The sequence below is a fragment of the Calliphora vicina genome, chromosome 5 (genome assembly GCF_958450345.1).
Source record: "Calliphora vicina chromosome 5, idCalVici1.1, whole genome shotgun sequence".
In the NCBI taxonomy this organism is placed as follows: Eukaryota; Metazoa; Arthropoda; class Insecta; order Diptera; family Calliphoridae; genus Calliphora; species Calliphora vicina.
This window is the reverse complement of record NC_088784.1, coordinates 69,095,712-69,121,952: the sequence shown is the minus strand read 5'-3', so window position 1 is coordinate 69,121,952 and position 26,241 is coordinate 69,095,712. Positions and strand designations below refer to the sequence as shown.

Below are 26,241 nucleotides of genomic sequence, written 5' to 3'. Positions count from 1 at the left end.
GGGTTGAATTGTGAGCAAAAGGAAGGTGTAGATTATCCCACACAGGTCGTCCAAAATCAAAATGTAAGGTACACTTACGTTGCAAGACACAAATTGTTTTGTTTCATATCACACATGAAATGTATTAAAAACAAGTAAGAAAGTATGGTCGGTCAAGCCCGACCATATAATACCCTACACCAAGTAAATGAGTAAAAATATTTTTCTTTTAAAATATCAATAATTTATATTCATGAGTGATTTTCGGAAGTGGGCCTTATATGGGTGCTATGACCAATTATGGACCGATCACCATACAATTAGGTCGTGTGATTTATGTCTATATGAAAGTTATTTATGTTGAATTTTGTGTAATACCAACATTTTTATGTGATTTAATCGTGTTAAAGTGATTTTCGGAAGCGGGTCTATATGGGAACTATGACTAATTATGGACCGATCGTAACAAAATTTGGTGACATGAATTTTGTATATATGAAACTTATTTGGAGCGAAATTTGTGTAGATACTAACATAAATTAAACATTTATGACCGATAAAGTCCAATTTCGGGAGGACATTTGTATGGGGGCTAGGTGAAATAATGGACCGATTTCAGCCAGTTTCAATAGACTTCGTCCTTGGGCCGAAAAAATTATATGTACCAAATTTTATAGAAATATCTTTAAAATTGCGACCTGTTCTCTGCGCACAAGGTTTACATGGACAACCAGCCAGACGGACGGACATCGACTCAGAAAGTGATTCTAAGTCGATCGGTATACTTTAAGGGTGTTAGACCAATATTTTTGGGCATTACACACATCTGCACAAACGCATAATACCCTCCCCACTATGGTGGTGTAGGGTATAAAAACACTCAAAGTACACGCTTGTACGCATCTACAATTTTCTGAAAATAAGCGAATTCACTTAATTTTGAATAAATTCGTGAATACTTTTTCTAAATATATAGTTAGATAGATATTATATAGTGATGTAACCCCACACTATTTATTTAGAGGTAACTTACACCACTTTTGCTCTATTACTTTGTTATATTATGCTCTGTTCAGAAACGATTTTTTCAGCTCCTAGATTTAAAATCTTATAAAGTTTGATCATTTGAAAAGTTCGACTTTTTAAAGAAAAGCATTTTAAAGCAAAATTTATTTATTTTTAAAAAATTTTCATAATCTGAGTGCAGAAAAACATTGAGAGTAATAATTATAAGTGCATAATATTACAATCCATTTTTAAAAGGCAATTTTACCTTTTATATGTACCAAGTAAAAAGTAATTCTATTTTTAATTTAACCAATCCATTAACCTTTTCAAATTCTCCGATTTCTTGGTCAATAGTTCCAATATAAATATTAATATGGATATTTGACACATTATACTATATATATAGTATAATCCTCTTAAGTTCCTGGATGTAATAACTCCTATATCCTGGGAGCTGGTACTCTTGTCCTGGTAATAAACGCGAGAATGTTTCTTTGCAATGTGTGAGGTTATGCCAGAATTGGTGAATAATTTCAAATTGCGTTCGAAACTTTCACGCAAAACTGAATATTTATTAAAGTACATGACACACTGATATGAGTAAATAGTTTCGTCGACAGGACTCAAAGAACTGCTATTACTATTCTGGAAATTGTAGTGAGCCAAGGATTCCAAAATGGTAGCTGCCGCTAAGAGCTGTTCACTTGATTGTATTTGTTGCAGTAGTGACGTGGAATTGCAGTAAATCGATGTTTTATTCCTTGGATAGAAACTTGTATAGACAGGGTTCAATAGAGTATAGTCCTTAGCAATGAGTTCCGTAATAGTTTTAGGCACAGGCATACGTTTTGCTAGTCGGAGACTGTCAAACATTTTCCCCTGATAGCCATTACGAATTGCCAATACCATAAACAACCAGGACACTAGCAGAAAACGAGCAAAATTTCGTTGGGGTAAAGCTCGATTTGTCAGCGAATAACCCAAAAATGTTGTAATCAAATTGAAAGCAGGGTGTTTGTTCCCAACGCCAAATATAAAACTTCGTATTTTCGAAGTTTTCAAATGCACAATGACTTGTATTAAAGTAATCAAGATGGCCAGGAATATTAACAAAATGATCCATGTTGTTTTGTTTAGGGGATTTATTAACTGTTTAATTGGTCCAAAAAATATATTGCTGCGAACCGCAAACTTATAGGGTGTGGTGTGGTACACAAATGATTTGGTAAATTTGCTGTTGTTTACTAGATTTGAACTTAAACCTCCAATAGCTATTAGAGCAATCTCTTGCTCTAACTGAAATGAATCAAGAAGAAAAAACTTTACAATTGTTGAAGTCGATTTTAAGACAAGCTTACATCTTTGAAGCAACCCGTTGAATTTGACCGTAAATTAATCTCACTTAACTCTTCGCTGAAACGCATGTGAATTTTAAAATTTAATGCCTCTGCTACCAGCTTTAGGATTTCACCTTCTATTCCGCCCAAGCGTTGCATGTCCACTAAATGAGTTTCATTTTTTATATCTCCCTCAAATGTTAGCAGAGGCTCATAAATCTGTGCCGATACCGTAAGCGGACAACCAAAGAAGTTTGTCAATAGTTTGGGAAATAGAAAATCATTTTTAAGTTGCCCATTCTGAAAACGATTAATCTCTTGTACCGTTATTTCCGAATTACAATGATCCGAATTAAACATTTTATATGTGTAGAAACCGATAAAGTCACCCAGCCTGGCTTTGGCCATAACAACCACATTATTCACATTGAAATGCAGACACAATTGGAAAATTTGAATGAGATTGCGAATTAATAGGAAATCAGAGTTCCAGGTAAATAAAATAAAAAAATAGAAATCACGTTCATGTTTTGTAGCGGGAATTATAATGCGCAGCGATCTATTATAAAGGAAAAATAAAAAATTAATGTCTCTGAAAGTTCGATGTAGCAGATGAACAGAATGAACTCAACTCAAATGCCAACCAGGAGTCCACAATAAATAAATTATAATCCCAGGGACGATATTCCGATTGTGCAAATAATAATTGTATGCCCAATGTATCATTTAGATTACTCAGGAAATAATGCAAAAGTGTTGTATGATAGACCTTATGCTGCTTGCAAACGAATGCACACTTTTCCATAATAATCAAGGTATTGGTTTTCGGACTTATATATCGTTTCGTCATGTCCATGGCCACTTTTATAAATCCAGTCATCTTGAAGTCTTTATTATTTTTCAAAATTCGTAGGTTTTCAATAAAGGGCACAAGTACAATTATACACACGATTAAATAAATATATTTCATTGTGGTTTAACTTTTTTTTAATGAAGACTTTCACAACTGAATGTTTAGTTAACTCTGGTCAATATGTTTTAACATTTGCAAGAATTTCAGTAAAAAATATTTTAATGTTTTATCAAATTCACATAATAGTGCAACGTTTATTAATTTGTTTGTAATAAATGTTAATTACCACAATTTTAATATCAATAAACGTTAAATCGACAAATGGATATTGTTAAAAACGGTTCATAATATAACCGACATAAGTGGCAGGTTTCAGCTATAGCTTTAATGAAATGCTACCAAATACAATGTAATATCTAGTAAACAGAGATATGCTGTGAACTTTTTAACTATTTGTTTTCTACTTATGTTAAATTTAAAAAATTATCATCTATACTCTTGTTTGATTGTTTATATCTTTCCCTTATAAATCAGTTCAATATGCATGACGATATATATGTATACAAATTTTTGATTAGAGGAGAAAATTACCTTTTGATAGGAATACAATTTCATAAAATCTAAAAAAATTGCACTTTTTATAATCTTGATTTTCTGATACTTTCGAAAGCTCCATGAGGAAATTTATTTTTGGATATTTCAAATTGAAAATGTACCAAAAATATACAACATTAATTCAATATTGTTACCTTTTTACCTTTTAAAAATTGTGTTATATTCCCTTTAAATAAACCTGATAATTTTGATTCCAAATAAAAGCAGTTTAGAAGTTTAAAATTGTAACAACTCTTTATTTATTCAAATGTACAACAACAAAAGTTTAAATAGTCACTCAATGTTTTTGTACACGTTTATAAATTCGCAAAAAATACACACTCTTTATAATGTCCAAGTAGACGATGGTAATGCATTTGATGTCTTTACTAACGGTGCTTCAAATTAGACTGTCTGTTTTGTGTTCTCACTGCCAATTTATATACACTGCATTACCATCTAGATCTTTTACGATCTTCAACTAGAATATTCGAATTCTAGAGCTTTCGATCATAGAAAAGCATAGAGCGGAAACTAGAAAAAAACTAAAAAATTACTCAAAATAATCACACACACGAGTGTTGTTTTTGTTTTGACATAGTTTTACTACCAAAACATTCTCACCAGGTTTCTGAGACTGAGATTTCTGACAACTGAGTTAGGTCTTAGACAGAAGAGTAGCTTGCAAGTTAGCGAGTACACTCGGATGGCTTGTGACCCATTGTGGTACCCTTAGAAATACTTTTCCCCTATGCTGAAAATTCATACATAAAGGGAGAATAGTTTCGCTCCCTAATTTCGTTGGCTATGTTTCGTTCTATGTCCTGTGGATTGTACCGATTCCTCCTCCTCTTCATCCAAACAACTTCTACAATAGCTATAACGTGGGTAACCCATATGTTCCGACATGTGTCCAATGTACAGTGCCCACACGCAGAGAAAAAATATAGTTGAGCATGTTTACTGTAACCATTTCAATATTGTTACAAGGTTTTTAGCAATATTATAGTCACAGTAACTATTTATATGTGGTAACCATAATATGATAAAATTAGGTAATTTACGATTCACATGATTGTATCAACCATATATATGGTTACAGTAAACAATTACATGTTTGTGACAACCATATTTATGATGAATAATTCTATCATAATATGTTGTTCTCAGATTATGATATCGATAAGCCGAGAGCAACATAATATGGTAAGATCTTCATCACACAAATGGTTGTCACAAACATATATTTGTTTACTGTAACCACATTGTTGCGCATTCATTAGATACTTCATTTCCCCTGGATGCCCTCATGTTCTGGAAGCCATATCAACTCGACATGATGTTGTGTCAGTTGTGGATACGATTGAGAAGACATTTGGATCTAATAACGTTGGAGTTAAGAGCATTGATTTATGCAAGGCTGTTCAAGTAGGTATATGTATAGTCGAATTTTCGAGATTCAGTTCCCGGATTCTTCTCGCGGCTTTATGATGGCATAGATCTCTGCCTGGAAAACCGTGCAGGTATCGGTACTACTGATCAAACAAATAATGGTATTCGACCGAAAGTAATTCCTGTTGATCGTATATTAATAACTGTTGTAATAAAATTTAAAGCTCCCAAAATTGATGAAATGCCTGCTAAATGTAAAGAAATAATACTTAATTCAACAGAAGCTCTTCCATGTGCAATATTAGAAGATTAGAAGGTGGGTAAACAGTTCATCATGTTCCAGCTCAGTTTTCTATACTACTTACTAATAATAAAGTAATGCAGGAGGTAAAAGTCAGAAACTTATATTGTTTTTTTCGAGGGAAAGCTAAATCTGGAGCTCCTAATACCGGGTATCTCCAAATAAGATATCGAAACATTATATGATAACGCCTGGAAACCATGAAAATCAGGGTAATTTTATAGCAGATTAATTGGCCAAAAGGGGTGTGATGATGGACGAGAAGGCGATCGATCCCTTTTCTAGTATTTCCCTTGTTAAAAGCAATATGGTTGTACAGCAGAGACTATATGAGACTGCACAAATTCCGTCGTGAGCAAATAAGGCTAACTGTTTCCTTTATTAAGGACACTTGGGACACATGCTTGAAGACTGGGACTACGGTACAACGACTACTGTAGAAGCTGTCATAGTGAAGTAGAGGAGGAGACTGTGTCTCATCTGTTCTGCCTATGCCCGTCTCTAACAAACATGAGGGAACGTATACTCGGAATCCCATTACAATCGTCTTTAGATGAGCTATCAAGGATGAATTTAAGACGAATCCACTCCTTCATCAGAGAATCTGGTTGTTTCAACTCGGAGACTACGGTCGTATTATAAATACCCTGCTGGGATCAGTTTTATATCCTTCACCTTCATGAGAAGTGTTTTTCCACAATATAATTTTCCTACCCTATAAAGTATATATTCTTGATCTTTATAGATGCGGAGTCGATTAAGCCATGTCCGTCTGTCTGTGTGTCTGTTGAAATCAACTTTCCGAAGCCCCCAAATAACTTACATACGCCATTCATATATCACTATCTCTGGAATTCTAATTAAAATCGAGAAAATCGGTCCACAAATGGCTGAGATATAAGGAAAAAAGCAGGACAACCTCGATTTTTTACCTATATCTGGATTACTAAGTCATTAATATAGACAATATGGATATCTAATAATAGATATTTCAGAGACCTTTGCCACGACGTATATAAGACCATAGTAAGTTGGACCTGCAATGGGTCAAAGTCGGAAAAAAATTTTTAACCCGAATTTTTTTTTTCACCAAAAGTTTTTTGTCGCTAAATATTAAAAAAAAATTATAAATTTAAAAAAATAAAAAAAAAACATTCGAAAATTTGTTTTCCAAAAAATGAAAAAAAATAAATTTAGTTTTTCTAAAAAATTTTATTTTGAAGTATAATTTGGTGAAGGGTATATAAGATTCGGCACTGACGAATATAGCTCTCTTACTTGTTTAAACTGATTTTATATATTTTCAACTTTAAACTTTAATTATTCCAAATTGTTATTCTTTCTCAGTGGTAGTGAAAGAGATTACATTTCATTTAACTTGAGTATGTAGTGCAGCAAGATATTTATTTGGTTAATAACATTTTACAAATATTCCATCAATATTAACATTCCTTTGAATTTTTAAGAAAACAACTCAATCAACTGCTTGTTATACAACACAAAGTTCATTTTATTTAATTTAATTGAAGCATATAAGTTAGAATTTTAAAATATTTTTGAGCATGCTTTAATAGATCTCGATACATTTGGGGTATTCAAAAAGTCTGCTATTATGTCATATTGTCATAATGTCCTAATATATTATTTTAGTTTAAACAAATTTTTGTTGTGTTTCCATTTTTTTAAACTAAAATAATATATTAGGACTTTATGACAATATGACTTAATAGGAGACAGTTTGAATCCCCCAATTGTATAATCAATATTATGTTTTATGCAACCAATCCATAAAAGTCTTCAATCTTTGCGATTTCTTTGTCAACATTTCCAATACAAATAGAAAAATTGATGTTTGAAACAACATACCACATATGTAAAACAATCCACGCAAATTGTCAAATGTTATACGACTTACATCCTGCGACTGAGTAGTCATGGACTTCGAATTTGAATGAATATATTTCTGAGCAATGTGCGACGTTATTCCCGAGTCGGTAAATAATTTCAATTTTCGATTGAAACTATCTGGCAAAAAGGAATGTTTATTAAAATACATGACACACTGGTATGAGTGAATGGTCTCTGCGACAGGAATCAAAGAATGAATACTGCGATTCTTGAAATGATAATGGTTCCAGTAGTCCAAAATCACAGCCCCCGTCAAGCGTTTCTCACTTGATTGCACTTGCTGCAATAGCGAAAAGCGATCTTGCCAAATTAAAGTTTTATTCATTGGATAGAAACTGTTGTACATGGAGTCCAGAAGAGTGTAATCCATAGCAATGAGTTCCGCTATAGTTTTAGGTACTGGCACTCGTTTTGCTAGTCTCAGACTATCAAACATTTTGCCCAGATAACCACTGCGTACTTCCAGTGACAATAACAGCCATGACATAAGAAGGAATCGAGCAAAATTTCGTGTAGGCAATATTTGAGTTGGCATCGAATAACCCAGAAATGTTATAATCAAATAGAAAGTGGGACTAGGATTTTTGACTCCAAATATAAAATCACGTATCTGTGGTATTTCCAAACGATTAATTATTTGAATTAACAAAATGGATATAGCGAAGAAAGTTAATAGAATAATCCAGGTTGATTTATCCAGCGGATTTATCAATTGCTTAATGGGGCCAAAAAATATATTGTCACGAACTACAAACTTATAGGGAGTCGTGTGATAGGCAATTGATCTGGTAAATAAGTAATCATACTTAATTGTTGAACTCAAGCCACCAATACAAATTTGAGCACGTCTTAGCTCCATCTGAAATTGAGAAAGATGTGCATGTAAATGTTTCCAAAAATTTTGAATAATAATAATTTCAGTCATAACCATAGTGAAAACACCTAGAGCGGAAACTCTCCTGTCATAGACCTAACAGAGTTGTCAAAAACCTAAGTTATTAGTAAAAAAACTTGTACACTTGTAACTTTTTTGAGTAATTTTTTTGTTTGAGTTTTTTTGGAGTTTCCGCACTATGTTCTCTCCCAGCGGGAAAAAGATGCTGTAAAAAGGCCTTCCTAAAGGCCTTCTTTTGCAGACACAAGGACTTCTAGCCGCATTGCAAAATCATTTCAATTTTACACGGCGTGTCATTGCGAGCCAAGGCCTTGCACACTCGCTGCTGTTAGAGGGCTGAGAGAAGGCCTGCTTAGGAAGGGCTACTAGAAGGCCTACTTTGCAAGGGATTCTAGAAGGCCTAATTTGGAAGAGCTATTAGAAGGTCTACTTTGGAAGGGCTATTAGTAGGTCTACTTTGGAAGGGCTATTCGAAGGGCTGCTATATGGTCTTATGCCTGTACAAAAACCTGTTATTACTGATATAATGAAAGGCCTGTAGAGGAATGTCATATGGAATGCCTAGAAAGGTAGGACTACTGCAAAGTCTTATGGAAGGGCTACATGAGAGGCCTAATAAAGTGCCTAAAAGAGAAAAACAGCATTAGAATAAGGCATCAAAGGACGGCCTATGAAAAGTTGTGCATTTTAAAGTTTTATAGAACGTCTACAATGGAAGACCTACATATTTATAAAGTCTTATTAGAAGATCTAAAATAAAAATAAGAATTAATATGAAGTTGTTTGTTTAATTTTTTGAAACATGATAATTTCTGATTACATACTTAAAAGCAACAAAAATAAATAAGAAGCCACATCAAGCAATTTATTGTTGTAAATTTTGTAAAGAGAGTTAATCAAAGAGATGCAGAGTATTTTATTTTTTGATGTAGACTATTTTTATTTAACCACTTGTTATTAGAAGGGAATTCATAGGCCTTCATGAACACCTTCTAAGAGCAGGCAGTGTGGAATGAGTATCGGATCTTTTAGAATGTGTAAGTATGCCTTTTAGAAGGCCTACAAACTGAAGTCCTATCATTTTTTCCCGCTGGGCTATGGTCATAACCATAGAGTACATATAACGGAAACTAGAAAAAAAACACAGTAGAGTAAAATATATAGCAATCCCAGAAAGTAACTTCTACTTCTCAAAAAATCAAGTTCATAGAGCAGAAAATTCGTACTGCTATTTTATACAAAATTTACATTTTCACTTTCAAACAAAAATAAAAGAAATTTCCAAATGTATTATCATTAGGAATCTTTAAATTTTATCACTCTATTTTTGATGTGCTCCTAATACTTACATCTCTAAAACAACCAGTCGAATTTAAACGTGAACCAATCTCACTAAATTCACCACTAAATCGCATGTGAATTTTGAAATTCAGTGCTTCTGCCACCAGCTTAAGAATTTCCCCCTCTATGCCGGCCAAACGTTTCATGTCCATTAAATGAGTTGAATTTTCCACATCTCCATCAAATGTTATAAAGGGTTGCAAAAGATCAGCGGAAACCGTTAGGGGACAACCAAAGAAATTGCTTACAATTGTCGGAAACAAGAAATCATACTCAAGACGTCCATTTTCATAACGATTGACTTCTCGCACCATTATATCTTCTCCGCACATATTCAAACTGTACAATTGGTACGAATAGAAGCCAATGAAATGTTCTAGTCGGGATTGGTACATAACAACGACATTTTTCACTTTCAATCTTAGACACAAATCAAAAATATGTAAGAGATTATGCTCCAACTGGATATCAGAACTCCAGATTAATAATATGTAAAAATAGAAATCCCGTTCATAAATACTATGGGGTATTTCGAATTGCAATAATCTAAAATTGTTATAAACAGCAATATTATTATTAGAAATATAATTAAAATCCAGTATAGCTCAACTCAAATGTCGAATACGAGTCCACCACTAATAAATTGTAATCCCAAGGACGATCATCAGATTCTGCAAAAAACAACTGAATGCTAAGTGTATCATTTAATTCGTTGATAAGGTAGCGAGAAAGAGCTGAGAGATAATTATCGTGTTCTTTACACAGAAATTCACATTTTCCCCTAATTAGCAAAGTATTGGTTTTAGGGCTGATGTAACGCTTCGTCATTAACTTGGCCACATCTAAAAATTCTTTAAAATTCTTTCTTTCATGCAAGCCATCATCTAAAATGTGACTGGCAGCAAAAATTGGAACCAATAAAAATAAAATGCTGCAGAAGTACAAATAAATGCTTTTAGATTTTAGCATTGTTTATTGCTAGCTTTACAAAACTAAACTGAGTCTTTTCAATGGCCAAGAATTTTAATAAAATTATATATTTACAATGTATAGGCTGATGTGCCAAAGCGATAGGCTGTAGATTATTAATTAGTTTATATTAAATATAATTAATAACTATTAAGTAAATAACAATATAGGCTGACTTCCAAAATGTATCAATATAAAGTTTGTATGCAGTTTAGATAAGGTATTTAAATTATGTACATATTTTTTCTCAGGTACCTACTATATTTTAGTCAAATTTTAATTTCAGTGGAATTTCTAATGGAAAGATAGCGAAATGTTATATATTTTTGGGCCAATTTTGATGAAACTTAAGAAAAATATAACATGATGTCTAGTATTTACAATAGTAGCACAAAAATGGAAATTAACCCATAAGAGCACTTGGGGTTAAAAAGACTGTGTTTTTCGTGATTTTAAAAGTTCAGGGTCATTTGGACCCCAAGTAGGGCTGTCAGATGTGGCGATTTCTCGCCAAACGTGGCGATTTTTGATTGCCTTTGGCGACATGGCGATTTTTTGGCGATTTACAGACTAGTTGGCAATTTATTTGGCGATTTGTTAACAAATTATTTATTTTCTTGAAATATTTTTTTTTATTAAATGATTAATTTTATTAAGCCAATAGTTAATAAAATTAATCATTTATAATCTGATCATATGGATGCAGGTAGCATACATGATCAAATAGTTTCAACAATATTAATTTTTTATTGTAAAATGTTTAAGCCGTCATTTTTAAATAATAATGGAAATATTGATAACTTAATATGCTCATTAAAATTGGCTATTGGTTAGACGGATTCTTTGGAATCAGGAATCTATCGATTTTGGCACAGAATTTGAAATGGAATTACAAAATATAAAAATGGAGGAATATGATGCACAAATTTTAAAAGAAAATTGTTTTTTGTACTTAAAACAGCTTTCAAAAGAAATGCTTAAACGGTTACCAGAAAATATAACTCTTTTAAAGTATATAATGTATTTTCAATATTGAAATGAAATAGAAATTTTCGGTGGTTCAAAATTCATTAACTTTATTATACCCTTCACCTTCGTGAGAAGGGTATATACATATAAGTTTGTCATTCCGTTTGTAATGTCTACATTTTTCATTTCCGACCCTATAAAGTATATATATTCTGGATCCTTATAGATAGCGGAGTCGATTAAGCCATGTCCGTCTGTCTGTCTGTTGAAATCAGTTTTCTGAAGACCCCAGATATCTTCGGGATCCAAATCTTCAATAATTCTGTCAGACATGCTTTCGAGAATTTTGCTATTTAAAATCAGCAAAATCGGTCCACAAATGGCTGAGATATGAGGAAAAAACCAAGACAACCTCGATTTTTGACCTATTTTTTTACCTATATCTGGATTACTAAGACATTAATATAGACAATATGGATATCTAATGATAGTTATTTCAACGACATTTGCAACGACGTATATAAGACCATAGTAAGTTGGACCTACAATGGGTCAAAATCGGGAAAAAATTTTTAACCCTAATTTTTTAAAAAAAAAAAAAAATAGAAAAAACAAAAAAAAAAATTTTAAAATTTAAAAAAAAAAAAAATTTAAAATTTAAAATAAGAATCGAAAAATTTTTTTTCCAAAAAATTACAAAAACAACTGGAAAAAAAATTAAATTTTGTTTACCTAAAAATATTTAAAATTTTGAAGTATAATTTGGTGAAGATTGGTAAGATTCGGCACAGCCGAATATAGCACTCTTACTTGTTTTTCAATCCAAAAGTATCTGCAGGGGAATATAAATTGCAATGGTCAAAATTAGCATATATCAATTGGACTCAGATCTTTAAAGGTGAAATTATAACAAAATTTGTTAGATGTTTGGCCACAAGTTTACAATTATTGAGATGCAGAATGGACATTTCTCTTTAAAGACTTAGCATTGGCCAACCAGCAACGCTTGTGTATAAAGCAGCGAAATGCAATGAGCTCTCAAATGAGCTCTCTTGTTTTTATTTTCACATGTACGCAAGCACACACATTGTATAAAAACAGTCAGTCTCGCATGAGCATTGATAGAAGCAGGTTGTGTTCAAGGTTGCCAATTTAGCCATTTTTCGGCTAGATCTAGCGATTTTATTTTCATTTAGCCATAAAAAAATAGCTAGAATTAATCTAGCCGGAACATCTAGCCATTTTATTTTGTCTTAGCCTTTTTTATTTTATACTTATCTTGAGCATTTTTGGAATTTTTTAAAAATAAAACATTATTTTTTATCAAATGACAAAGAAACAGTCTTTTTAAACAAATTCGTCTGTTGATGATATGATGAGAGTATTATTGGTTTTATGAAAACAGGCTTCGAAATTGTTTCCAAAGCAAACACATGAGGCATATTCAAAAATCAATTTTGCATTTCTTCAATGGATCCGATTTTGAATATAAGTGCCCAGAAATATGTCAATTTATCAAAATGGAAAAAAAAAAATATTGATATTACAATATTTATCCGCATTTTCTCAATCTCTGGTTATTTTCATCGTGACGATATACTGACAGTTCTCATACAAAAATTCTATTAATTGGAAGTATATCATTACGAAAAACGATAACCTGAGATTGAGAAATCTTAATCAGCTAAACCCCATTAATACGAAGTCGGTAAAAATTATTTTTCAAAACTGCCAGTATAACTATTAGTTAACACATAACCAGACTCCGTGGTAATGGGGGCAAGAAATGTAATATTTATGAATTTGTATTCAGTTATTTTTGAGTTTTAGCCATTTCTAGCCATTTTTAATTCAAAATCTAGCCATTTTCTGAGCTGAAGAGTTGGCAACCTTGGTTGTGTTACGCTTTTATGCTTGTTTATTTCATTATTTCAGCTAGTTGTTTTTGTTTTTGCCAGAGAATAATTCTCAACTCATACAACTACAACATCTAAAAACTGTAGTGGTGTGAGTTTGCATTTCGCTGGTATAAAGGGAATTTCAATATGAACTTTTAGATTCATTGATAAGAATATGTAGTAAGTTATATGAATGTTATAAATAACTAATGCACTAGATTTAAACCGAAATAAATTGACTTTTTAACACCGTACAACACTCAATATTAGACACGAACCGGATGATATACGTACGAAACAATAAATTAAATGGAGAAAAACTGTTTACAGTTTTTCATTTCGTGATCCAGTTAAAAAGGACTTAAAATTTTCAGAGGAGTACATTTTTCAAAAAATGTTTTAAAATACTTCTGATCATCCTACTATGTCAGAGTTGGTGTCAAATGATCAAGAAGAGTTGTAAAATATTTCGTATTATTTTTATTTTATCCTGTAAGGATTAAAAGATGTCAAAAATGTTTTTTAAAATTTTTATCCTTGAATATCCTTTTAGATTTCCAATAATTTTTTTTAAAAAAATATTGAGTTAAAGATCCAAATATTGAATACCACATGCCAACATTTCATCCTTCTATCTTAACTACTTAAGTGTAAAAAAATATTTTTAATTTGAATTATTTGATTTTTTATATTTTATTTTAATATTTCATTCGAAAAAAATATAACAAAATCCGTTGTGAAAAGCAACGAAGAAGACTTTTTAATAAACAAGTAAAATGGTATAGTCGGGCAAGCCCGACCTTATGATACCCTACACCGGATATATGATTATAAAGAGTTTTATTTTGATACCCTACCGACTTTATGATACCCTACACCGGATATGATTATAAAGAGTTTTCTTTTGATATGAAACTTATTTGTGTATGAATCCTATTTGAATACACACATTTTCGGTAGTGGGCCTTATATGAGAGCTATGACTAATTATGGACCAATCGTGATGAATTGCGAATATATGAAACATATTTGTGTTGAATTTTGTTTGGATACTGACATATTTCAGAGATTTATGTATATTAATGACATTTTCGAGAATGTTGCTTATATGGGAGCTATGGAATATTGTCGACCGATCGTCACGAAATTTGGTCGTGAGAGTTCGACATACATAAAACTTAATTGTTCTGAATTTGGTTTGAATATGTTTATAATTAAGATATTTATGAGAACTTAACTATTTTCAAATAGGCCAATTGTATGGGGGCTAGGATAAATAATGGGCTGATTCTAACCAAATTCAACAGCCTTTGTCCTTGGGGCAATATAAAGGTTTTTGCCAAATTTTGTCGAATTATCTTAAACCTGCGACCTGTAGTTTGATTACAAGGTTTACATGGATGGACGGACAGACGGACGGACATCGCTTAGTCGACTCAGGAAGTGATCCTGAGCAGATTGGTATACTTTAAGGTGGGTGTTGGGACAATATTTATGCATGTTGCAAACTACAGCCCTAACCCATTATACCTCCCCCACTATGGTGGTGTAGTTTATAAACATGTACTTTTCTTAATAAAACTTTTTTGTATACTAATAAATTTAGTTTTATATTTTAATTTGACCTTTATATATATAAAGGATGAAATTTTGACATTTAGTATAGAATATTTGGGTCTTTAACGCACTATGTTTTTAAAAGGAATTTATTGGCAATCTTAAAGGATATTAAAGGATAAACATTTTAAAGGACATTTTTGACATCTTTTGATCCTTACAGGATAAAATAAAGATAATACCAAATATTTTACAACTCTTCTTGTTCTTTTGACATACAATTTGTCATTGTCGGAATAGGAGGAGTATTTTTAAATATTTTTTGAAAAATGTACTTCTTTGAAACTTTGAAGTCCTTAAAAAAGGACACAGGATCACTAAATGAAAAACTGAAAACATAGTTTTTCTCCATTAAATTTATAGTTTCAGACGCATATCATCCGGTTCGTGTCTAACGAATTTTTTCTCTATTTGTCGGACGGTATGTATTTTACAATAAAAATCTAAAAAAAATTATTTTGGCGATATTTGGCGATTTTTCGTTTAGCTTTTGGCGATGGCGGTAAAAAAATCTGACAACCCTGACCCCAAGTGCTATTAAGGGTTAATTTCCAATTTTGTACTTTTATTGTAAATACTAGACTTTATGTTACATTTTTCTTAAGTTTCATCAAAATCGGCCCAAAAATATATAACATTTCGCTATCTTTCCATTAGAAATTCCAAATATTCGAAAATTTGACCTTTGACCTTCACGATTTAAGGGTTAACGTTTTCCGATTTTAGGAAAACTTTCAGACTATATTTAAAATTACCTGGACTATAATATTCTGAACAGATTTTACTTAAAATTAATAACAGTAAGGAAATTGGGCTCATTCGCCAAAATATGGCCAAAAAATTAGTTTTTATCGAAAATCGCAAAATTTATATCGCAGGTACGGAAAAACTATAGGATGTATTTACATACTATTTTCATATTTTTATTCCCTATTATGTTGTCAATAAATCCCCATGTAATGATCAAAAAATTCTAAAATTTGTTTAACAAAATTTTTAAAAATTTGAAAATGGAGTTTTGAAATTGCCGTTAAAAAAATTATTTTTTTTTTGCTCATACCTGCGAATAGATTAACGATATCCTACTACGACAAAAACTCATATACAAGTGAATATGGATATATTTTAAGTAAAAATGAGCTTTTATTTTAATATTTCTCACACATTAATGGCCTTTCGAATTTTTAATAACTTTAACATTTCAGAACGACAATTGCGTACACATTTCGATTATTTTAAATTAAATTGCAAAAGTAATTACTTAATAGCAACATTTTACAAAACTAAAAAAAAAAACTTTGAGCGACGAACGGCACTGATTGCCCTTCTTAGAACAGGCTAAACTAAATTTTGGTAGTATTTTAGGTCATTGCGAAAGTATTCAGGGGGTCCCGTTTCAACATTTAATTCTAAGGGATGTATACTTTACAAAAGCAGAACCTATAATTATCAATAACTGTCTTCGCTCAGAAAATTTGTTTTGTATTGCCTTAGGATGTTCGCTAAGGTTTTCTCCTCTGGGGTGTATCAAAAACTGACTTCGCTCAGAAAAGTATTTTGCATTCCAAGGTCATCAAAAAAGGTATTTTTTGTGAGATGATTTGATCGTCTCTTTTCTCCAAAACATTTCTTCAGGATTGGAAACAAGAATAATAGGGAGCATTTCCGAGAATAATGGGTAGCATTTAATTCATGGAATTTTTTTGACACATCAGCCATCTTCCGGAAAGCTTTCTCATACCCAAGTCATCATTCAAAAATGAAACCACTGAGCCATATGAGATACCAATGGCTTCCACAATCTCTAGCACTTTCAATCTCCGAGATACCTCAACTGGTCGCCCAGAACGTTCGGCATCTTCAGTGCTTGTACGGCCAGAACGAAATTCAATAAATTAGTTTTTACCATTGAAATTTATGGTGCAGAGTTTCAATAGTATTTATTAAGATTTAGCTTTTATTTGGCAAAAAAATAATGATTAATGAGCAGACAAAAATTATTTTTTTTTCCAATTTATCACAAACACAAACTAAACAGGTAAGAAAGTATAGTCGGTCAAGCAAGACCATATTATACCCTACACCGAGAAGAACAATTTTCTTTAGGTGGCATATCTTGTAAATATGTATATATATGAAACTTATTTGTATTGAAATTTGTGTTGCCCTTAAAGTTAAGAGCCGGGAAATTCATCATGTCGCGGACTTATTGACGCACTATTCGTATACTGTATTTGGATACCCTACATCTCAGAATCACTTTCTGGGTCGACTTAACGATGTCCGTTCGTATAGCTGGCTGACTGCCGTAACTTTGAACCGGCTGAAAACTTTCGCAATGACCTAAACTACCACCAAAAAAATGTTTAGCTTGTTCTAAGAAGGACAACCCTTGCCGACTTTCGATTTAGTTTTGAGGTGCATTTACAAGGGGAAAAATGCATTTTTTCAGTCTTTTTTTAAATTTTTTCCATTAAATAATTACTTTTGCAATTTAATTTAAACGAATCAAAATGAGTACGTTATTTTCGTTCTAATAAGATATAAAAGACAAAAATTGGTTAAAAAATTTTAAAGTTATTAAAAAATCGCCATGCCATTAACGTGTCTCAGACCACTAGAACAAGAAATGTAGGAACAAAATTAACATATTTTGAGAAATATTAAAACAAAAGTTTATTCCTACTTAAAATATATCCATATTTACTTGTATATGATCTTCATAGGATACAGTTAACCTATTCGTTAAAAATAAAATTTTTAACGGCAGTTTCAAAACTCCAATTTCAAATTTTTAAAAATTTTGTTAAACAAATTTCAGAATTTGTTGATCATAACATGGGGATTTATTTACAACATAATAGGGAATAAAAATGTGAAAGTAAGTCAATACCTATAGTTTTTCCGTACCTGCGATATAAATTTTGCGATTTTCGAGAAAAACTAATTTTTTGTGCCATATTTTGGCGAATGAGCCCAATTTCCTTGCTGTTATTAATTTTAAGTAAAATCTGTTCAGAATATTATAGTCCAGGTAATTGTAAATATAGTCTGAAAGTTTTCCTAAAATCGGAAAACGTTAACTCTTAATTCGTGAAGGTCAAATGTTAAATTTTTCAATATTTGGAATTTCTAATGGAAATATAGCGAAATGTTATATATTTTTGTGCCGATTTTGATGAAACTTAAGAAAAATATAAAATGAAGTCTAGTATTTACAATAACACACAAAAATGGAAATTAACCCTTAAGAGTATTTGGGGTTAAAATGACTGTGGTTTCGTGATTTTAAAAGTTCAGGGTCACTTGGACCCCAAGTGCTATTAAGGGTTAATTTCCATTTTTGTGCTGTTATTGTTAATACTAGACTTCATCATAAATCCCCATGTGATGATCAAAAAATTCTGAAATTTGTTTAACAAAATTTTTAAAAATTTGAAATTGGAGTTTTGAAACTGCCGTTAAAAAAAATATTTTTTTTGGTCATACCCGCGAATAGGTTAACGGTTTCCTACTAAGACAAAAACTCATATACAAGTAAATATGTATATATTTTTTAAGTAAAAATGAGGTTTTATTTTAATATTTCTTAAAATATGTTAATTTTGTTCCTACATTTCTTGTTCTAGTGGCCTGAGACATGTTAATGGCCTGGCGAATTTTTAATAACTTTAACATTTTTTAACCAATTTTTGTCTTTTATATTTTATTAGAACGATAATTACGTACACATTTCGATTATTTTAAATTAAATTGCAAAAGTAATTATTTAATGGCAAAAATTTAAAAAAAAAACAAATTGAAAAAATAAATTTTTTCCACTTGTAAATGCACCTCAAAACTAAATTGAAAGTCGGCACGGGTTGCCCTTCTTAGATCAAGCTAAAAATTAGTTTGGTGGTATTTTAGGTCATTACGAAAGTTTACAGCGGGTACCGTTTCAACATTTCAAAAAATTTAATTCTAAGGGACACTCTAATCTCCCTACTTCCGAAAATCACAAACGTGAAACAAATTATTGAGATTTTAAAAGAAACCTAATTGTTCTCATTTACTTAGTGTGTAGTATTATATAGTCGGACTTGACCCTACTATACTTTGTTACTGGTATTATATTATGGAACTCTTTTATTTATTATGTTTTATTTTAACAATTGCTCTTACAAAGTAGCTAGAGGATCAAATGGAAATGCATATAAAAAAAAATATTTGTACCAAATAAAAGTTTTTGAAATACATAAAAGAACAGAAATATACCTTCAAGTATTTGGCTTGTGTGACCAGAAAGTTTTAAAATTTATTCCTTAACATTTTTCGATTGATGTATTTAAATCGTTTTTTTTTTCGTTTAATTTTAACGGCTGCTTCTGCTGCTTTACAATTATCATATTTCACACCCTGTGTTCTCAACATTAAATTTTATATAAATAAACAAAATACTGTCAATGGACGTCAGTCGTCTCGTTGGGATTCAAATTTGCTGACATGCGCAAAATTTACCGCCACTCTCAACAACACAATGTTGCCAACTCAAATAACACTGTCATACCTCTTCTATTCGAAATCCCTTGTCATTCATTCTCTTTGCTTGGCACGTCGACATTTTCACTCAAAAGTGAAATAGAATTTTGGGCAAACTGCAACCAACAATGAGAAAATAATTCGAATTGGAATTTAGTTGTCAAACTCATTGAGACGAGAACGGACGGGATCTAAAGAACTAAAGCGAATTCAAAAGAATTACAAAAACGAAAAAAGTGGTGGTGGTGCTATTTTGAACAACTGGCTGAACAGTACACCCAACTAAAATACAAATGTATGAAGATTATGATGATGATGATGTGTATAAGTAAAATAATTTAGATAAAAAACCAACTCAAATAACACATAAAAATAAATAAATTAAACATAAAGATTAATAAAAAAAACCAACAGATTTAAATTGAAAAAATCAGGGAGCAGACGGTCCAAGAAAATATTTCTTAAAATTACGCTTGTTAGTGAAAATCAAAAGTGAAAATTGTTAACACATATGGATGGAATTAATACAACAAATTATCGTTTTATTTATTGGCCAATAACAGCCTAAAGATAGACACTGATGACGATGATTATGATGAAGAAAAAGTAAAAGAATCCAAAACAGAGATAAAGAAGAAAATGAAAAAGAAAAATTTTACCTTTTTTAACCATAAAAATCATTCTAAAAATAAAAACAACCAACACGAAATATACGAACATAAAAAAATAATACAAAAATTATGCTTCTTGGCCAATGGTTTGGTTGTTTGTTGGTTTGGCTGACTGGCTGAGAAATGGTCTAAATGAATGAATGAATGTTTGGCTGGCTGGCTGACTAGCAGCCAGACATCAGGCGAAAACAGTGTTCTTAATATTTGCTCATTTTACCCCCAAACCCCAAATATAAAAAAAACCGAGTGTGTAGTGAATAAAAAGAAACATAAAATAACAACAACAAAAAATAAAACAGAAATTGTTTTAATATTTTTAAAAATAACCGCATATACGTTCTATCAGACATGCAAATGTTGCTACAATTGTAGTTTTTATACCAAACACCAAAAAGATGGGGGATATTGATTTTGTCACTCCGTTTGTAACACATCGATATATTCATAGCAGACCCACAAAAGTATAAAAATATATTCTGGGTCCTTATGAAATTCTAAGACGATCTAGCTATGTCCTTACGTCTGTTGAAGGCACGATAGGGCCTATAGGGAAAAACTTAGGGGTATGAAATTTTCCTCAAATATTCTTTGTTGATCTTTGTTGGTATTGACAATGGCCAAAATCGGTCAAGTTGAACTAGAGTTATGGACCAAACTTTTTGCAATTTTCTTTAAATATATTACGGATAATACATTGAAATTTTACACACTCTATTCTTATTATAAAAGAACAATTTGTTTTGGAATGCTAAGTATCGGTCCATGATTTTTCCTACCACCTACACAAAAATCTTCCCGGAATATGGCTCTATGATACACAAAAAGTTTATAGAATAGAGGTATCCATTTAATTTGGTATTGAAAATTAGCAAAATTTTGAAAAAACAAGTTAGAGAGCTATTGCCGAATCTTAATACCCTTCACCAAATTATACTTTAAAATAAAAATTTTTTTTAGGTAAGCAAAATTTTAATTTTTTTTTCAGTTGTTTTTTTCGAAATTTTATTTTTAAAATTTTTTATTTTAAATTTTTAAACATTTTTTTTTTAAATTTAGTGAAAAAAATTATTTGGTGAAAAAAAAATTCGGGTTAAAAAATATTTTTCTGATTTTGACCCATTGTAGGTCCAACTTACTATGGTCTTATATACGTCGTTGCAAAGTTCTTTGAAATATTTAGCATTAGATATACATAGTGTCCATATTAATGACTTAGTAATCCAGATATAGGTCAAAAATCGAGGTTGTCCAGGTTTTTTCCTTATATCTCAGCCATTTGTGGACAGATTATCTCGATTTTAAATATCAACCGGATCCGGCAGAATTTCGGAGATATTGATGTATGAATAGTGTAAGTAAGTTATTTGGGGGCTTCGGAAAGTTAATTGAAACACACTGACGGACAGACGGACATGGCTATATCGACTCCGCTGTCTATAACGATCCAGAATATGGGGTCGCAAATGATAAATGTAGAAATTACAAACGGAATGACAAACTTATATATACCCTTGGCACTCATGGTGAAGGGTATAATAAATGTTTTTAGACAAAATGTAAAAGATTCGAAACACTCATACTTATTTCAATTGACAATTGGTTGAAACGAGATATTCCCGTGTCTCACGAAGAGAACACATATTAAATAACTTGCACAAATCTTTCAAAATGCTCACAATTTATTTATGAATTCGGTTTAATTCAGTTTAGTAACTAGCTTTTTACAAATTAAAATGGAGTTTTAAAAAAATATCCGAATTTCCACTCCCTATGAAACCGCCATATTAAAAAGAGTGTTTCCTTTTCAATACAATCGGTACTACACCTGATTTACCAGTTGATGTGCTAATTCCATTTCCTTTAAAATATTAAAATGACAATCCCTTTCATATAAATAAAATCGGTACTACTTTAATAGTTTCTAATTTGGCTTTAAAATATTTATATCCCCAACATACACCGGACTTTCCTTTTTATCAACTTCAATAGAAGTAAAAATTTCTATTAATTAATCATGTGGAACTATATTGAGTCTATAGTCATTGCAATGTTTGATCCAGTCTTGTGGATATTCACCTGTCTCATATATGAAATTAAATAATTTTTGTAGAAGATTGATATTGTCACCGTCTAATAGTTTGAGTACATCCGAAGGAATCTCGTCAGGATCACAAGTTTTTCTAACTTTTAGAGACTTTATTTCAATTTCTCTCTTACTGATTGAGGTTTCTGTTTGTGATCGATGCATCAATATCTCATAGTTTGATCAGCTGTTATCGGAGAACAGTAGAATAATAGTATATAATCTATCCATATAGTTTTCTTCTCCGAAGTATCACAAATGGCTTCGTTGTTGTTATTATATAGTACCTCCGAGAAAGATTTGTGCTTTATTCAGGAAGTTTCCTTACTGATCTTGTGGATCTTTCAATCTCCTGTAGGTCGATTCACTAACTTTTAACACTTTAGCAGGTGTTAACTTTAACCACACATTCTGATGTTTGCACTAACCACTTTGTGATTCAATAATTTATTTTTAAACATGGTAAACAGTTTTATATATCTCAAATTTTTTACGTGGCAACTTTGCCAAGCGAAATGTCAAAATATAAAATAAGAACAAATAAGAATAAAAAAAAACAAAACAAATAACTTTTATTTCAAAATGTTAAATAGTTATGGGCAAAGTAAGTAAAACACTTTAAACGCCAGCAGGTATCGTTCAAACGTTAGTGAATAGCAAAAGTGGTTAATTTTGTGGTTAACATTTTTAAACGAAACAATTGTGGTTTAAAAAGCATAGTGAATCGACCCACTGATATAGTTTATTAACGTGGTAATTTTTTGCGATGTGAATTTGCCGTTTGAATTTTCTTGTTTAACTTGTAGTATAACTCGTATTTTGTTCTAATATTTCCATTAATTGTAATATTTATTTTCTCATCCATTACTACTATTGAGATCTGTTTATGCTTTCCAGGTTATTGTCTACGATCGATTTTAGTTCGCTTTTTACAGAGTTCTACACTCTTTCACTATCTTCTACTTCAATTTTATTAAATTCTTGACTTGTTTCATCTATTTTTCCAATTTTGAGTTTCTCTTCAATTTTTTCCTTAGCTTCGTTCGTAACTTCGTCATCAATAAATTGTGGTCCGATGGGACATCCGCTCCTGGATATGTTGAGATTTTTGTTATAAACGAAGAGTATCGCTTGTTAATCAGTATGTAATCTATATGATTCCTAACTATATTTGTTCTTCTGTCCACTTTTGGATTGTCATACTTTTACTCATAAAAGAATTAAATAAGGTTCCCAGCGATTAGTTTTCAAAATCGGCTTTCCTTCGCTTAGAATGCGAACGAAATCCGTTAAATATTCTCCTAACAAAACGATATAGTAAATCCAAGATCTTGTGATTGATATGCATCATATTTAGAACCCCAATCATCTGACATATATTTTAAAATCATCAATATAGTGATCGTGCTGTAAAGTAGAATACAACCAAAATAGAATACAGCTAAAAAATCGTTAAGTAACAAACTATATTTATTACAACGAAGAAATTTTGATGGTTCTTTAAAGGAAAAATCTCAAAACGTTTTTGAAACAATAATTTTCAATTGCTGATATAGAAATGAAGATGACTTAATATTCAGACCATTAATACGGTTCTTTTGGATGCTTTTACTATAACAAATCCCCCAAACAAATTAATTGTTGGGACTAACTTTCATGCTTAATTTCATATATCTATGTCCATTACTAAAGAAAATTCAAAAAGTACCATTAGAATGACAAAAAAGTACCTATAGTTCAGTTATCACTTTTCGATATCTAAATATTATCCCATATTCCTAACTCTAACATCACTCAGATACATATCAGCTAACTTTAATATCGATATGTTAAATAATTTAAAATATTAAACAAAGTACCATTAGGAGTAAAGTACCAATTTACCTTTTCCTTCTTGAACATCCCTCAAGTTTGAAATTTTAAAAATACTCAATTTTTCCAAAAATGTTTGTGCTACAGACATGTCTCAAATGATTAAAATCTGTATTAATATGATCAAGAAAAAATATGTTTTAAAAAAAGTACCAAACTGTTTTCCCGTATTTACACCTTGGCACTCGAGTTCCAAATAACACCCTGTTAGTTAATTTTTATATGAATCCAGGAAGCAATGTTAAAAAAAATATCAAAATTGGCTTAATAATTTCCAATAAAATATATTTTCCCGTTTTTACCCCCTTTTTTGTACCTTTTTTATACCCATTGCAGTGGTAAAGTTTTATTCAAATAAATTTCTGTATCATGGTGAGAGCTCATAATAAAATATTCATATGTCTATATCAATTTATAGAAAAACATATTTTATTAAAAAAATACCAAAACACAAATTTTATCCATTAAGGGTTTGAATTCCCAAAAAGTACCAAATTCGTATTTGTTATTTTTTGATAAATAAAGAATGCAGTTTAAAATTTGTCTCTATGTTTATTGGTTTAAAAGATATATAGTTGGCACCCTATGTATCTTTTAAACCAATAAACATAGAAACAGTTTTTACCTGTTTTCTCCTCTAAAAGGTTCGAAGTTCGAAAAAGTACCAAACACCTGTACTTTTTAAGTTTTTTCTATCTTAAAAAGTACAGGTGCAATTTTAAGTTTTTTCTATCTTTACTAGTTTTGAATATATAATGCTACCAAGTTTACCCGTTTTTACCCTAAATATAATGCATATAAATATGCATTTTGAAGTAAAATATAACAAAATATGCATGCATCAATAAAATATGCAAAAATTAGACCTAACAAATCAATGCCATTTAACAGATATGAATGATGTGTGATTCAGGTAGATAATTAGTCTGTGGTATTTAGATGTTCGAGAAAGACAAGAACTTACATATAAATCCGGGCCCTCCAAAAATATTTTTATTAATTTCTAAAACATTTTTTAGTATTCAAAAAATTCAAAAAATTAAAAACATAATTTTAAAAAAATTAAAAAAACAAATTTGGAAAAATCTTTTCAAAAAACAATTTGGAATTTTTTTTTAAAAAAATTTAAAAACTATTTAAAAAAAAAAATTTAATTTTGTTTAAATAAAAATATTTTTAATTATAATCTGGTGAAGGGTATATAAGAGCTATATTCGGAAAAGCCGAATAAGCTCTCTTACTTGTTTTTTCAATATTTTGATTTATTTTATTTTTCCCTTCAATTTTATCTAAAATATTATTTTGATACCATAATTTTTGTAGAACCATTTCAGTTTGTTTAAGAAAAACAATATTTGGGAATATTTTTAAATCCGTTTAGGGATTGCGAATAAATCTATATGGCCAGCCTGCTCAATTTCAATTTAAAAGTTCTTTACCATTGACGACCGTCTGCTATTGTGTATGTTTGCGGGTTGTAGAGTGTTCGTTGTGTCTGCTCCAATAAAAATAATAAAAAATCGAAAATAAAAACAACAACAACAATAACAATAACAACAAATAAATACAGACATTAATACAAACATATTATAAAATATTTTAGTGCAAAATTTCATAATTTTTTAAAAGTGTCTTTCTTTTTTTTGTATTTCGTTTGTTCTTTTCGAAATATGTATGTAGTTTTTAGCTAAAAACAAAACAAATTTATCAATACTGACAACCAATATAAAAACGTCATGTAATTTTTGTGTTTTACTCAACAACAACAACTACAAGAGCTACAATTTAATTATTTACAATATTTAAAAGTGGAATTACAACAAATTCAACTAAAATAAAATCACTTTAGGTAAGTTGAATAAGTGAAATCTCAAAAAAAGTTGAATAAAATCTTAAAATAACTTTCTCAACAATTTGCGTACGCACGTAATGTTGGAGTATTAACGTAAATACTTACGTATGGAATTTTGTTTGTACGTTTTACTAAAGTATTCCCTTGAAATGTGAATTTTTTTTAGTTTATTTTTCGCATT

General features: G+C 30.7%; 3 protein-coding genes across 5 annotated transcripts in view; 1 reads left to right on the top strand and 2 right to left on the bottom strand.

The window, feature by feature from the left end:
• Nucleotides 1-1,287: 1,287 nt before the first annotated feature.
• LOC135961346 (uncharacterized) lies at nt 1,288-2,684 on the bottom strand. Its single transcript, XM_065512843.1, has 2 exons — nt 2,346-2,684; nt 1,288-2,283 (listed from the first exon to the last, which is right to left on the bottom strand). The coding sequence occupies exons 1-2, from the start codon at nt 2,682-2,684 to the stop codon at nt 1,288-1,290; spliced, it is 1,335 nt and encodes a 444-aa protein (XP_065368915.1).
• Nucleotides 2,685-7,229: 4,545 nt separating this feature from the next.
• Nucleotides 7,230-9,940, bottom strand: LOC135961345 (uncharacterized). The gene is made up of 2 exons (XM_065512842.1): nt 9,617-9,940; nt 7,230-8,231 (listed from the first exon to the last, which is right to left on the bottom strand). Exons 1-2 carry the CDS (start codon nt 9,938-9,940, stop codon nt 7,230-7,232), a joined length of 1,326 nt encoding a protein of 441 aa, XP_065368914.1.
• A 9,801-nt stretch (nt 9,941-19,741) lies between these two features.
• Nucleotides 19,742-26,241, top strand: part of metro (membrane palmitoylated protein 7-like protein metro) — a 56,676-nt gene continuing 50,176 nt past the window's right edge. For 2 of the 3 annotated variants that reach the window (XM_065513828.1, XM_065513826.1), the window contains exons 1-2: nt 19,742-19,877; nt 25,889-26,057. The gene's annotated coding sequence lies outside the window, so the exon portion shown is untranslated. The remainder of the gene's footprint in view (nt 19,878-25,888; nt 26,058-26,241) is intronic. The other variant, XM_065513827.1, reaches the window with a different exon arrangement.